General features: G+C 42.1%; 1 protein-coding gene across 1 annotated transcript in view; it reads right to left on the bottom strand.

Annotated features, from left to right (window-relative positions):
- Positions 1–3,085: 3,085 nt before the first annotated feature.
- Positions 3,086–13,211, bottom strand: part of plxna2 (plexin A2) — a 162,684-nt gene continuing 152,558 nt past the window's right edge. The window contains 5 exon segments of the mRNA XM_018681933.2: positions 3,086–7,046; positions 10,613–10,763; positions 11,080–11,292; positions 11,440–11,609; positions 11,702–11,892. Of these exon segments, the coding sequence (XP_018537449.1) occupies positions 6,951–7,046; positions 10,613–10,763; positions 11,080–11,292; positions 11,440–11,609; positions 11,702–11,892 (821 nt within the window). The 3' untranslated portion in view covers positions 3,086–6,950.

Here is a 13,211-nt window from a genome sequence, read left to right as displayed (position 1 = left end):
AATTATGCAGAGCGCCCACAGACGTGGCCAGCGTGTGTTGTGCTGTGGAGTTCTAATGAGAGAGGGGCTAGCGGGCGGCAGGCGAGACGGGCTGCAGAGCACACTGAGAATGACAGCTCAACAGCAGGAAGCCAGACTATAAATAGAGCCCTGCGCTGAGAGCTCATGACACCTGGATTCACATTTGTTCGCAACTTCCCTCAGACCAACTCTCACCACCGCCATCCGCATCTTGTTCTTGTCTTCTGTTTGGCTTCAATGCTGCTTCTCGCATCTTTTATCTCTGCACAGCATCTCTTCTTACTTTCACTTTCTCCTGCTCAGATGGTCACGGATCTCGGATTGTATCACAGCTCTCTTCCTCCCACAGGCCTGCTTTCTCTCCTTCTCCCATTTCCTTCATTTCATTTCACTCATTTCCTTCATCACCTCCAATCAGTTCAAGCTTAACATCTAAAATTAACATTTTAAGCTGCCATTAGTCTTTCCAATCTCATTACATATACAGTCGTTTGTGTGCTCCACAGTTGTCCTAAAACTACTAAAAAAATCCCACATACTGTCCTGTATCCTGTAAAAACTCACTAGTACTAAGAATGTGTATTATTAACACGCAACTGAAAACCCAAAAATGTAATATATACTCCTGTTTGAGTAACACTGAGCCCAGCTGTTTTTAGGAGATTATCTACGTTTTTTTCAAATTATAGTATATGTTCATGACCTGTTTTTAAAGATTTATGTCTTGGGTAAGGATGTATGAACTTGAGATAGACTGGGTAAGTCACAATGTATTGAAAGACTGACTCAAGCTAGATTTGGTCTTTTCATGGGATTTGACAGTAAGAAAAATATTGCTACCCCTATCCTTTAAAGTACACCCACAGCTGTTTTTAAGCAGAGTCTTTAAGATAGATGACTTGCATGCAAAGGTCCAAAAGATAAATGGAGTGCAGGCACAGTCCGGTGTAAAGCACCTGACACTATCCCACATTCACCCATGTACTCATCAGGAGCAGCTCTGGGTTTTTGCTCAAGGACACTGGGAGCTGTTGTCCATAAATACAGTATAACCTATGAGTGCTTGTCAGCTACAAATGTAGAACAATAGATGGTAATCCAAAACCTTTCTTAATAAAGTGACAGGTATGAATTACAAATCCCAGATGCAGTGGTTTGCCTTGCTTTGCTTTAAGATGATCTCAAACGGATGCAAAAGGAAAACAAAGACCTTTAACGACTATCAGGATCAGAATGAGAAGCACTGAGGACCAACAAGATGTCAGGGATTGTTTCACTGTGAAATTAATACCCGACTATTCTTCGAAATGGGGTTGAAGTCACCCCTGGCATCCTCTTTTGCCAACTCACATTAATTATTTCAGAATTTGCCTTGTAATCCAGGCTGAGAATCCTACCCAGAACGAATGGGATGTCAGCTTTATGCAACTACTTGTAAAGGCATTACAGGGCGTTAAGTCCCACGTGGATTTGAATTGGTCCCAGCAGTACAGGATTAGAAGCGGCGGGGATTAGACCTTCCCTAGAGGAAATACAGGGGAAGGGGTGGCCAAGGGACTCAAGATATAGAATACATATTGCTTGATATACTGGCTCCATCAAGAAGTTGAGCAGCATTGTTTCCACCAGTGCTCCAACCTCAGGGAACTGCATCCGACTACATCTTTTCATTAGTGTCACGCAGAATGAATGAATGACCACTCCTCTGAGCAAAAGTGCCTACCAATATATAATCAGTTGAATCTGCTTTTGCCTCAGGTATGACAATAAATATTCATGTGCTTTTCTCGCAGTGCGGATGATGAAAATAACGAACAATGACAATATGATTGCTATTACAAAATAATCTTGTAGAGATGCAGTGCTCTGCTCAAGGAGTGATGATTGATGCTTACATGTGCATCTGAATCTCATTCCTACTTCTCCCTGCTCACTCATCTGCTTCTTTCTACTCTCTAATAAAAGACAGGTGAATTCAAACAGTGGACAGTTATAAAAAAGTAGGAGCCTGTGCTTCAGTGGTCATCCACAGTCATCCTCTGAGGAATCACTGACCTCAGGGCCATTTCACTCCAGCTAAACACACTGATCCAAGCCTCCATTAGCAACCTAATGTGATTGCATCCCCTGTGGTGGTGTAGAGAGGCCGCGCCCGGACTGAGCTAACAGACTTGCATGAAGACAAACGATCACAATTCAGCGTGTTACAGCCGTGGGTTATTCTGTTAGCTGCTAGCCAGGAAGTGAGTGGGAAATAGAGGATCTCAGGATGAACCCAGAGCTATAAGGGATGGGAGAGATATGACCTGTGTCTCCCTGGCGCCCACATGCTGTGGGAGTTTGGGGATGTGCCAGAGAGTCGCCTCAGGACAGGAGGTTTTCAAACTGTGAGGTGTGCCTTCAGTGAGGCAAACATACGGCATGAGGTGAAAGGGACAGGTATATGCCAGCGTTCAGAAAACAACAGGAAATTAGATACTGTAGTTTGGCCCGGTTATCAACACACTCAGCGGAGGCAGCAGTGATCACACGCAGCTAAAGATGGCGCCCAACTGCCATAATTTGCGTCAAAATCGTACTCCTTGGAGTCAGTCAAACACGAACACACAGACACATTACGCACATTTTTATATTCATTATGACTTACATTTTCCGGTGACATCACTCTCATCTGCTGTGCACCGCGAGTAACGTCCATAAGCGACTTAGAAATCATCGAAAAAAGACGCTCCGCATAGCTCCAGATCTTGCCTGAGAATCCTCATGTTGTTAAGTTTTCCTCAGTATTCAAATATTCCAGTGATAGTTAGCTGAACAACTATGCTCACCTTGCAGACAGGAACTGCTAATTCGGCATACTGTTCATTTTGCCAGTTTACCAATATGTGAATAAATTTAGGCTAAACACAACAAAAGTTGTACCAGGTGTAACAGGAAGTGACGACCTCTGGACTGGTCTGAGTACCGGGTACTAGTAATGTGTCTTAATGACATTAAGACATAATTCTGCCCTCTCTATTTGTCTAAATTGGGAGTTCGTTCAACAAAAAGACATGAATACAGATTTCAGCTCTATGCAATTTTTAACCAGCAAAGTTTATTTATATATAACAACAGTACAAAGTGAATCCTTGGCTTGCAAAATAGGTGTGCTTCATATTTACAATAGGTACACAATAATATATTATCATAACAAAACCAAAGCAAATAAAAAAAACAAGAGAACAACCTTTTTTAAATACTTTAAGTTTCTTACAATTTTCACAACACTTTTATAAAACAAGAACAGACAGCCATTATTATTATCATCATCATCGTCATCATCATCATTGCCAGTTAATTACTATTTTACAGAACTCCAGTGTCTACAAAGGGTTTGTTTACAATGTGTTTAAAATGGAAGGATACTCATTTTATACTTGGTGATATTTTGACTTGAGATTAATACATTGCTCTGGATTTCAGTTCCTCTGTCTGATGGCATAAAACAAACAAACAAAAATGCAGATTAAATGCTGTGTTTTATATAAGGAATGATGACATGTGCCAGTCAAAACCACAACACCGTCTCTTCGGCAACACATTTCACTGAGGGCAAAAAAAGTGCACAAAGCATCTTCAATTTGCAATCAGCTTGAGCTGAATTGAGGTTGTGTTTATGAGCATCTATCCATATCACAACTGGCAGTCAAATGGGATTCTGCGCTGCAGAAACAGTAAACAAACTTCCCTCTTCTCATTTCAAACTGACTTAAAAAGGTTCCCAGAAATGAGTACACAGCATGGAAACAAGCTATTATTTAGTAACAAAAAAAATTCTCTCTCACAAAAAAAGGTGCATTCAGCTGTGATTTAAGATGTATACAAATGGGCTTGCAGTTAGACTAAAGACAGCACGGATCAATATGGAATACCAGGCAGAACTAAAGCATGAATTAAAATGCATGCAAAAATCTCACACAAGACAAAAGGAAACATCCTGATATAAATGATCTCTGAGAGAAAAATCAAAGCCACTCTCGACTAATCTGTGTGCCTCTGATTACGTTCGTCACAATTCTGAAAACAAGGGGAGAGCTCATCTAAGAGTTGGAAGGACTCTAAGAAACATACATTTTATCCCTTGGAAAAGGAAAAGGCATTTAGGTCCCGTTAAAATGATAAAAAGCATTACTCCATACAAGCAATGTGAGGTATGAGGAGGATACAATTCTATTCGCTGAAATTGGGAAGACACCTTAATCAAAAGGAAGAAGCTTTATGTTTAGTGTATGTACTGTATATGTGCACCATTGTGTACCTACAGATGTTCATTAGGGGGTTAAGGAGTGAAAAGGTGCTTTTTCAGATGAGGGAGCAAAATCATAGACTGCATTTTTATATACAGTCTATGAGCCAATTACAGCTAATCTTACCCACTTCTGCCCCCACTGGCTGGACTCAGTAATAGCACGTCAATCATCACCTCATCCTACATTTCTCCTTGCCTGATAGTTTGATGTTTTTTTTTCCTTCTTTCCATCTCCTGATCACACTGTGCACACAACTGACTCAGATCAAAGAGCAGCTTCAAAGCCGGAGCAGGAAACTAGAGCTAAAGGGGTTCTCTCTCTTTCTACCTCTCCCTCTCTCCTCATTTCTCGACACTTCTCTTCAAACAGCTCAGGCAAACCGAGTGCTGAGCGAGGCAATGTCTGCCTGAGCCAGGCCGTACCCTCTTCACCTTTCCTTTTACTTTATCTCGCTAAGACAGTTCACAGCAGAGTGCCTGGGCCAGGTATCACTGAAAAACCACTGGGCTCCGAAGCACTGAAAGGACTGTGCCCGAATCGAGGACTAATAAGATCAGGAATGGTAAGCAGGTGGGTATCTAAGGCCACAGAGAAAAGAAGCACCTTTCACCCACTCCTGGTGTTTATCACACTCTCAACACACACAACTGCAGTATACTGTACAAACCTTTAATACTACCTATTTTCAAGTACTTGATGTAAACAACAAGCAAATATATATCTCGGAAGAAAATGAAATCACCTATCCAGAGGACGGAATCTACAGTTTGTTGTCATCAAGCTAGAAGGTTGGAAGGTTATGTCAGCCTTTTAGCCTGTGACTGTTTGGTTTAAGTCAGGAGATGCATCCACGTAACATGAAACAGACTCTGAATTCTTTTCCCTTTCTTTTCTCCTGCTTATGTTTCGTACCTTTCATGACATTTTAAACTCACCATTCCAGTTACACGAGCTTCAACTTTAACCGGCTCTACACTCCAACGTGAGAGCTTTGCTCCCTCTGTAAAGCATAAACCGATTTTTGACACATTAGTAAAGAATAGTGAAGAAACGACAGGATCTTTTGGCACTTGGTCAAACTAGACCCACGCAGCTAGGCTTCTTATTGTCTGTGTGAAGACATGGATGGTGGTCGGGTTAAGTCAGCTAACATCTCAACTGGCCAACTAGAACTGGCACGCCTCATTGGCACTTGATAAAATCAAAGATGAACCCTTAAACACTTCTAATGTGTGATAGCATGCATGCAAAGTACACATAAAGTTGATCCAAGTTCCCAAAGAGATACAAACAGTGGATATATAATGGAGAGTTTTAGCCTACCTAAACCAATTGGTCTCACCTGGTGTCTACTAACTGCTAGCAAATGCAGACCATATACACTCTCCTCAAGCAGAAAAGTGATTTAGGTTAAATAACGTTTGGGAAGTAGCTGGGTGGGCTCGGGCCAGGACCGACAAATGGAACTGTTCACTTTGACGAGCTGCTGAAAATATCTACGGAGCTCAGTTCAACTGAGCCCCTTTCTGTTTGCAAAACTCAAATAGACATACAATCAAACAAACAAACAAATAAAAACATTTTGTACATTCACATACACTGATTGGCAAGTATCGACCGGTACATACACAGATGACCTAACTGCTGAGGAAAGCCTTGGACACCAGAGTGATGCTGATTTAAGGTCATCTCCCAAAATACACTATAGACTTCATCTCTGTCATCCTCAGTTTAGGTGCAAGCATGCTGGCTGACCTGTGACCACCATGAGTGGAGTTCATTTGACTCTTCGATGATGAGCACAGGTTCATGATTTCCTGTACACTGCTGATTGGATAATGAGCAGACGTTTTTCGTTGTGAAGCATCAGTCCGAGGAGGCAAGGAGTGAGAGAAAACGTGGACCATGGCCTGTTTTACTACCACACCACCCTGTTGCAGTGTTAACACTCTTTATGTCTTTGTACAACAACACTTATGGCATCCTGGGTGGATATTTCAACTGCAACTGATAATATTCAAATGTACAAGTACAAAAATAAAATCTGAGAAATCTGAATGCAAACTCAGCTGTCCAAGATGAGATCTGCTCCTGTGCTTCTCGCCTTTTTGTCTCCGTTTCACACTCAGATGTCAGTTTCTGACTGAGTAGAGAATAAATCTGTTTCTCCATTTGCTCTCACAGTCTTTGCAGGAGTCTTGCTTAGTACGACACAAACACACACTCATGCACACCCCTACACACCCCTACACACACCCACACCCACGCAACATACAATTTCCTGTCAAACTGAGAGAAAATTTCCTTTGAGAAAAAGAAACAAACAAAAAAATAAATACAAGCCATGTTGTTGCCTTCTCTGCTGATGTTCCCTCCTTATGCCGTTATCAGCTCCAGCTGCAGGGTCTCTGTCTCAGTCTGTGGGCCCTTAGCTGGTGCCATCATGAAAGGGAGAGAGTATTACAAATTAATGCAGTTGTTTGTCTGTCTGTGGATGCAGAGATCCCAGGTCTGGTTCGTGGTTGCAGCTCCCACGATGAGAGGTAAGTAATGTGGGACCATTTTGGGAGGTCCGGTAGAGACTGTGATCCTCTTTCTCTCTCTCTCTTTCTCTCACTCTTTCAGTAGGGGTCACTCTCAGCTCTCGAGGGACATGGCAGAGATGAGCTGCTCCACCTTGTAGGCCAGCCTCTGCTTCCTTGCCTGCTCATCCTGCTCCAGAGCAGCTGTGATCTGCACAGAACAAAACAATTTCTGTCAGATACTGGCCATAAAAGACACATGGTGTGATTACATTCTTGTTGGTTATAATACATTGTTAGATCTGACAACATTTCATTGAGAATAATTGGTGTCTGCTTTGGTGTTCAAAACCTACAATTACAAACAGATTTTTTATGGAGTACAGCATGTATTTTAGGTTTCTATATGGACATCACATGAAAGAAAAAGAAAAGAATTACATCACTGCCTTTGTCTTTGACAACACTGAGAAATATTTGTGTATTAGCCTTTCCCGTTTTATCTCCTGAGACCCATCTTGTAAATTTGGCATTTGTCAAGTTGGGTTCAAAAGGGATTCAGACAGGCTCTCCTCTTTGCTCTCTCATCTAGTGTCTGCCTTGTCAGGATGAATCTATGTCAGAGTGACACCAACATACATGGCAAAGGCCTTTATATGAATATAAAACAGCAAAAAACACTACAATGTCTTCATCACCTTTAAAAATGGATCTCTGTCACCGAATGCTGCAGCAATTATCTTAACACATGGTTTGCATGCGTGTGTGTGTATCTGTCTGCTACAGCAGATCAATTTCACATCAGACTACAATAAAATGGAATGCAGTGTTTGACTCAATAATTGATCATTCAAACAAAATAATTCATCAGCCCCTCTTATGCAACATGCTATTTAAAATATTCTGAGGTAAATAAAAAATGAATGAATGTGGGAGAAAAAGTGTTACTGCGGTGTACAGTTTATCCATGTTGGGTCACATTTAGATAATAAAACTAATTTCTCCTTCACTCATTCAGGTTTTGGTCACATATTCATACTCAGGGTCAGTCAAGGGCTGTACCAGCAAAGGCTGGAAAATGTATCAGTCATGAATATTAATAAAATATCTGGTTTGTGCAAGCATTTTGTCAACCTAACTCTAAAGTTATCCACTGCTGTAAAACATGTTTATTTTTGTTCTTTCAGATATTTTATAAGGTGTATCATATCTCAGTTGATGGGAATGTCATTTTAGTGCCAAAGTCTTTCCGTCCTTCAACCAATCACAGCCACAATATTAATTTTCAGGAGTTTGGTTATGGCAGGCTGAAAACCCTACCACCTTTTTTTTCTTTTCTTTATTTATAGGACAGTGAGAAAGAGACAGGAAACAGGGAGAGAGTGGGGGAATGACATGCAGTAAGGGTCCAGCCGGACTGGGAGTCAAGCTGGGGTCTGCCTGCTCACACCACTGGGGCCCACATGGTACGCGCCATTCAGCTATGAGGGCGCCCCAACCCTACTGCCTTTTACACAGTAAAATTTAACTAGCCTGGAAAACATGTCAGCAACATTCTTGCTTTCTTTTTTTTTTGCACAGCATGGCAAACCTTTGTTTGCTGCCTGTCCTGCTGCAGAACATGGTATCTGCCTGCCCACCTACCATCTTCCACTCATCTGCTTAAGTGCTCTTAAAGGCTGGCAGCTACAGGCAGAGCGTTTCCTCCTCCTCATCGGGCCAGATAGCAATCTATTATTAATCTGTAGCACTGTATGCAGGTGCAGCTCCCACTGCCATCTCCCAAATCCATTTAAGTAGGCTGCCGCTCTGGCCTGGTTAGCCTGACACACAGCCCTTTGTGAAGGGCTGAGTAAGAATGAACAACCGTTAACGGTGCTAGATGAGGTTTTACGCACTGCACTCTGAGAGACAGCAGATACTGCAGGAGTGATGGGGTACATGTGTAGAGCGTATGTGTGCAAAATGAGTGTGTTTGCATGTGTCTCCATGCATCTGTGCGACCAACATCTACAACTGCAGAGGCAGCAAAAGCGAGTGCACGAGATTCATGGAGAGCAAAGGGGAAGCTGACTGGATAATGGGTAAAAAGAGAAGGATGGTACAGGGGGAGAAGGAGGGAAAGAGAAAGTAAGAGATAGAGAGAGAGAAAGAGAGAGAGATACTTTGGTCCAACATAAAGGTCATGCTAATGCTTCCCAGAGGAGGAGCTGACATTAGAGGCAGAATGTCTCCATGAATGCGCTCTTTCTCCTCCTTCCCTATCTTCCTCCCTCCGTTTTTATGCTTCCTGTGATCTGACAGTGTGTGTATGTGTGTGTATTGCCTATGATTCTGCTCATGAGAGCCCTATATAACAGATAGCCCACTCTAACTCAGCACAGGCGAAAGGACAGAGTAGCATGCTGAGAGCTTGTAGACATTCGCTTTCTACTCACAGATCAGACACACTGCCTTGTTAAGCTCAGGTCTCACTAGACCTCTGGGCTTTGGGGAAGTCTACTGAAGAGTCTGAGCTGACCTCACTAACCTTTTTACCAGATATGAATAGTCTGGGAACACCAAGGGCAAGACATACGTACATTAAAGCGCAGGGTAAATTTGCGGCACGCCTTTCGTTCAATTTGCGCTCGCAATCTGCCTGTAATTAGCGGCTGATTTACTAAGGCAGCAGCTTATTACACAATCAGTGCCTGGGACTGCCCTCCAGGTAAAATCTGCAAGTGAAGGAGCTCAGCATGTAGTTCAGAGAGGAGATTTGTTTGAGATCACCAAACTTAGAAAAGAAATTATGTTGCAAAGAAATACTCTGTAATTAAGTTAACAACACACCAAAACATTTAATAAAGGGCACAGGGCACAGTTCAACTGCACCTGAGAAAAAAAATGTTATATGAGAAATTTTAATATAACCTTATCTGTAGGAATTTATAATGTTAATGCATCAGTAGTCATTACATGGAAAAGGCAGAGACAAAGAGAAGAGAGAGAGGAAATAGAGAGAGAGATAACAAGGCAGAATAAAGCACCAGAAGCTCAGAGGAGAGCAGGTAGAGGATGGAGATGGTGTTGATACAGATGATGTTTCAATAGAACGCAGAGGTAACTGTCATAAAATTTAATTAACAAAAACAACAACTCTTATCCTCTCTTTGTTTGGTGTTATAAAATAAGTGACAAAATAATAATAAATAATGTTAAAATAGTAAGACGTCATGTTCATTTATAATTATGGTTCTCATTTGCTTTATGTCTATTCCATTCCATTGTCTATTCTATTCTTTTTCTTGCCACAACCTTTCTGTATGAGTCAAGGATTAGCTTGTTCATTTTCTGGTATTATTCTTAGTAATTGTATATTTTGACTTATAACTTTTGGATTTTAGAATATTAAAAGTAAACTGATCATAATGGATAATTGCACACTTCATTAAATTTGACATTGAGTTCATATTTAATGTCTAGAATCATTCATTTTGGGCAATTGTGTACTGTTTCTTTAAGAAAGCATTTACTTTACTTAAACTGGGGAACATGGTGGAGACTAGATTAGCTGCAGAGTCATACAGTTTTCATATTGTATCCATGTCAGTTGGACACATGTAAACTGTGACTACAAACTAGGTTGAATTTCATAGCGACACTTTCTTTAAATATGTCTCTGCTATTAGTGCCTGCTCAGGATTTTTGTAAAAACCAACCCTCATAAATTGTGGACCTTAGTGATTCATGTAAAGTGTGTGAGCAAATACATGCATGTATGCAAATATCACTAACCTCTTCACTGTACTTGCTGACGTAAGAATAAATCTCATTGAGGGCACTGAGCATGTTGAACTCCGTGGAGTGGAGTCTGGCTTGTTCTGCCAAATAGGCATTCATGTCCTGGTCACTAATAGCTGGCAGCCGGTTGATGTCAGCGTAGTACCTGGGGACAGAGAAAAGGGGCAACACTTGGCATCACTGACAGAGACTCACTGAGTCAGTGTAATAGCTCAACTGAGACCTAAATTCTTTTTAGTCAAATTTTTAAGCCATAATATCACTTTCACTAACAATGCATGCCTGCTAACAGTCGTGCACAAAAGGCTTTTACAGAATCTGGTTGAGAAGCGTGTAGGCAAGAAGAAAGAGAATTATGAATCAATTTTCCCAAAGATCACAGTTATTATTTTAAGAGGATACAAAAAAGATGTGACAGAGTGGATCAGAAGGGTGTATAAAGTGACTCCACTAGCTCCTACCTCTCTACCCAGCTCTTGTAATTGGGGATATCTTTAGCGTAGAGCAGCTTATTGGATGGGGAGTCTTTGCCTAGGCGGTGCTCTGAAGTGGAGCAAGAATCCATAAAGGTCTGAGCTACTACAGACAGACAGGCGTCCGTGATGCTGCTCTTATGGATGTCAAACACAAACTGCGGGTTCTTGATCACGTTCACCCAGAAACGCAATGGAAGGCTGGAAGGTAGAGACAAAGAGAATAGTAAGAAACAGACAGAAGTGATTTCACTTGGCCAGTGACAGATGTCTTCATGTGACATTAGAACATTTATATAATGGTATAAAGACGTACTGTGGGATATGGAAAGAAAGAAAAGTTCTTACCAGTTGCTTTTCCATGTGTGACGTACGTCTGTGTCATGAATTCCATGTTTATCTGCCTGCTCATCCAGGAAGTCAAACATGTATTTGATAGCCAGGGGAAGAGTGCTCCCCCTGTGAACTGTACTGAACAACGTCTCAAACAGATCGTCAACAAATTTTTGTAGTGTACCCTAAGAGAAGGAGGAGAGAAGACTGAGATTAGCAATTCATGGGCAACAAGAGACAACACATGCCCCCCAAAAAGCCTGATGTTTTGATGTACCTTGGTAGCTAGCAGCCTGGTCAAATAAATCTCAGAGACCATCTTGCTTCCACGGTCTCCTTCCTTCTGGTCTCCGTGTTCGTGGTTCTTCACCAGATGCCACACCTTCACACCACTTTCTAGATCAGGGGTGATCATGGGAGCACGTGAACGAAGGCTGTCGGGACTGCCCGTGTAGCGGAATGAAGAGTCTGCCCAGCAAAAGAAAAAAAAGAAGCAAGAGATACAAAATTATTAAAAATGACTATGATTACAAAAGCTTCCCTTTGGTCCGGCATAATTTAAATTAAACATACACCTGAAACAACACACCCCCATATAATAGCACCAGCAATTGTACACACAGCCTCTCTTACATTTCCATCTCTCCTTTGTAAATCATTACAAAGCTGGATCCTCAGTGTACCTCCTGCTCTAAGCCATGCTGTGAAGGAAATTGCAGTGTTGGATAATTTCAGCAAAGTAATGAAAGGGAGGGGAAGTTGTGGTCCCTGGCATTGCATTGATTAGTGGTAGCCCTCTTGAAACTGGAATCCTAGATGACACACACACTGAGTGGAAACAGGACCTTGTCACCCGTTTTTCTATTTATTCTGTTTCCTATTTGTTCTGAATTATTTGATAAATAAATTGATGAATCTTTTGCTTCTTTTCCCTACTATACTCCTCTATTCCATGTCCCTTCTCCCTACTTTTAGAATCCTCACTGGTTGAGACATGGTTGTGTCTGGCTCCTCTTAAAAGCACTCATAATTGGCTCTTCCCTGCCACATTGTGGCAGTGCCATGTTGAAAACGTCCCTGTCACACTCTAATCAATGCATCAAAAGATCCCTAATTTGTTAAGCACTGGAGCCACCCTCCCTCATCCATACATCCTCCTAGTCTCTGTTCTTGTGTTCCTGCCTCCTTGCTCTTCACTCACTGGGAATGATGCTGGTTTCAGTTTCCCTAATTAGCCGGCATCTACTCCTGGCAGCTAGCTCTCTAGAGATTCAGGATCTGAGGATCTCAATGAGGATCTTTCTCACCTGGCTTCAAAAGCCGAGCTGAACAACAAAGCTTTTTGCTGCCCTTACAGCCACTTAAACCTTTCAAATAAGACCAACGTGCGCCTCTGGAGTGGCCACAAGGGACCAGGGCCCAAGTAAGGGGGTTTGAATATATGTGGCTGTGTGCAGGGTGGATTGAGGTCCCAAATCCCAACTTAATCCAGTCACTGGTTTTTACTGCTTTGCTATTTCCTCATCCCCCTCCATCCTCCCTGCACCCTCAGCCTTTTTAGCAAGTCCCCAAGCACCGGGGTCTGCAGCCCCTCCCCCCCCGCCACTGCAGTCCCCAGCTCCTGGACACGGTCAGGCAGCGGGAGAGTGTGTTCAGGCTGATTTTAAGGCTGGGGTGGTGGTGGGGGGTTTGCTGGTGGTGTAAATTGAGTCAAGATGCTAAGTGTTGAACGTTAAATTGGTATGAATCCATCAGCAGGTGTCGAGGTGCAGCTGTGCCTGCTGTGC

This window comes from Lates calcarifer, linkage group LG6, assembly GCF_001640805.2.
Source record: "Lates calcarifer isolate ASB-BC8 linkage group LG6, TLL_Latcal_v3, whole genome shotgun sequence".
Taxonomy (NCBI): Eukaryota; Metazoa; Chordata; class Actinopteri; family Centropomidae; genus Lates; species Lates calcarifer.
Note: the sequence above shows the minus strand (reverse complement) of the source record. Positions and strands in the feature narration are given on the sequence as shown.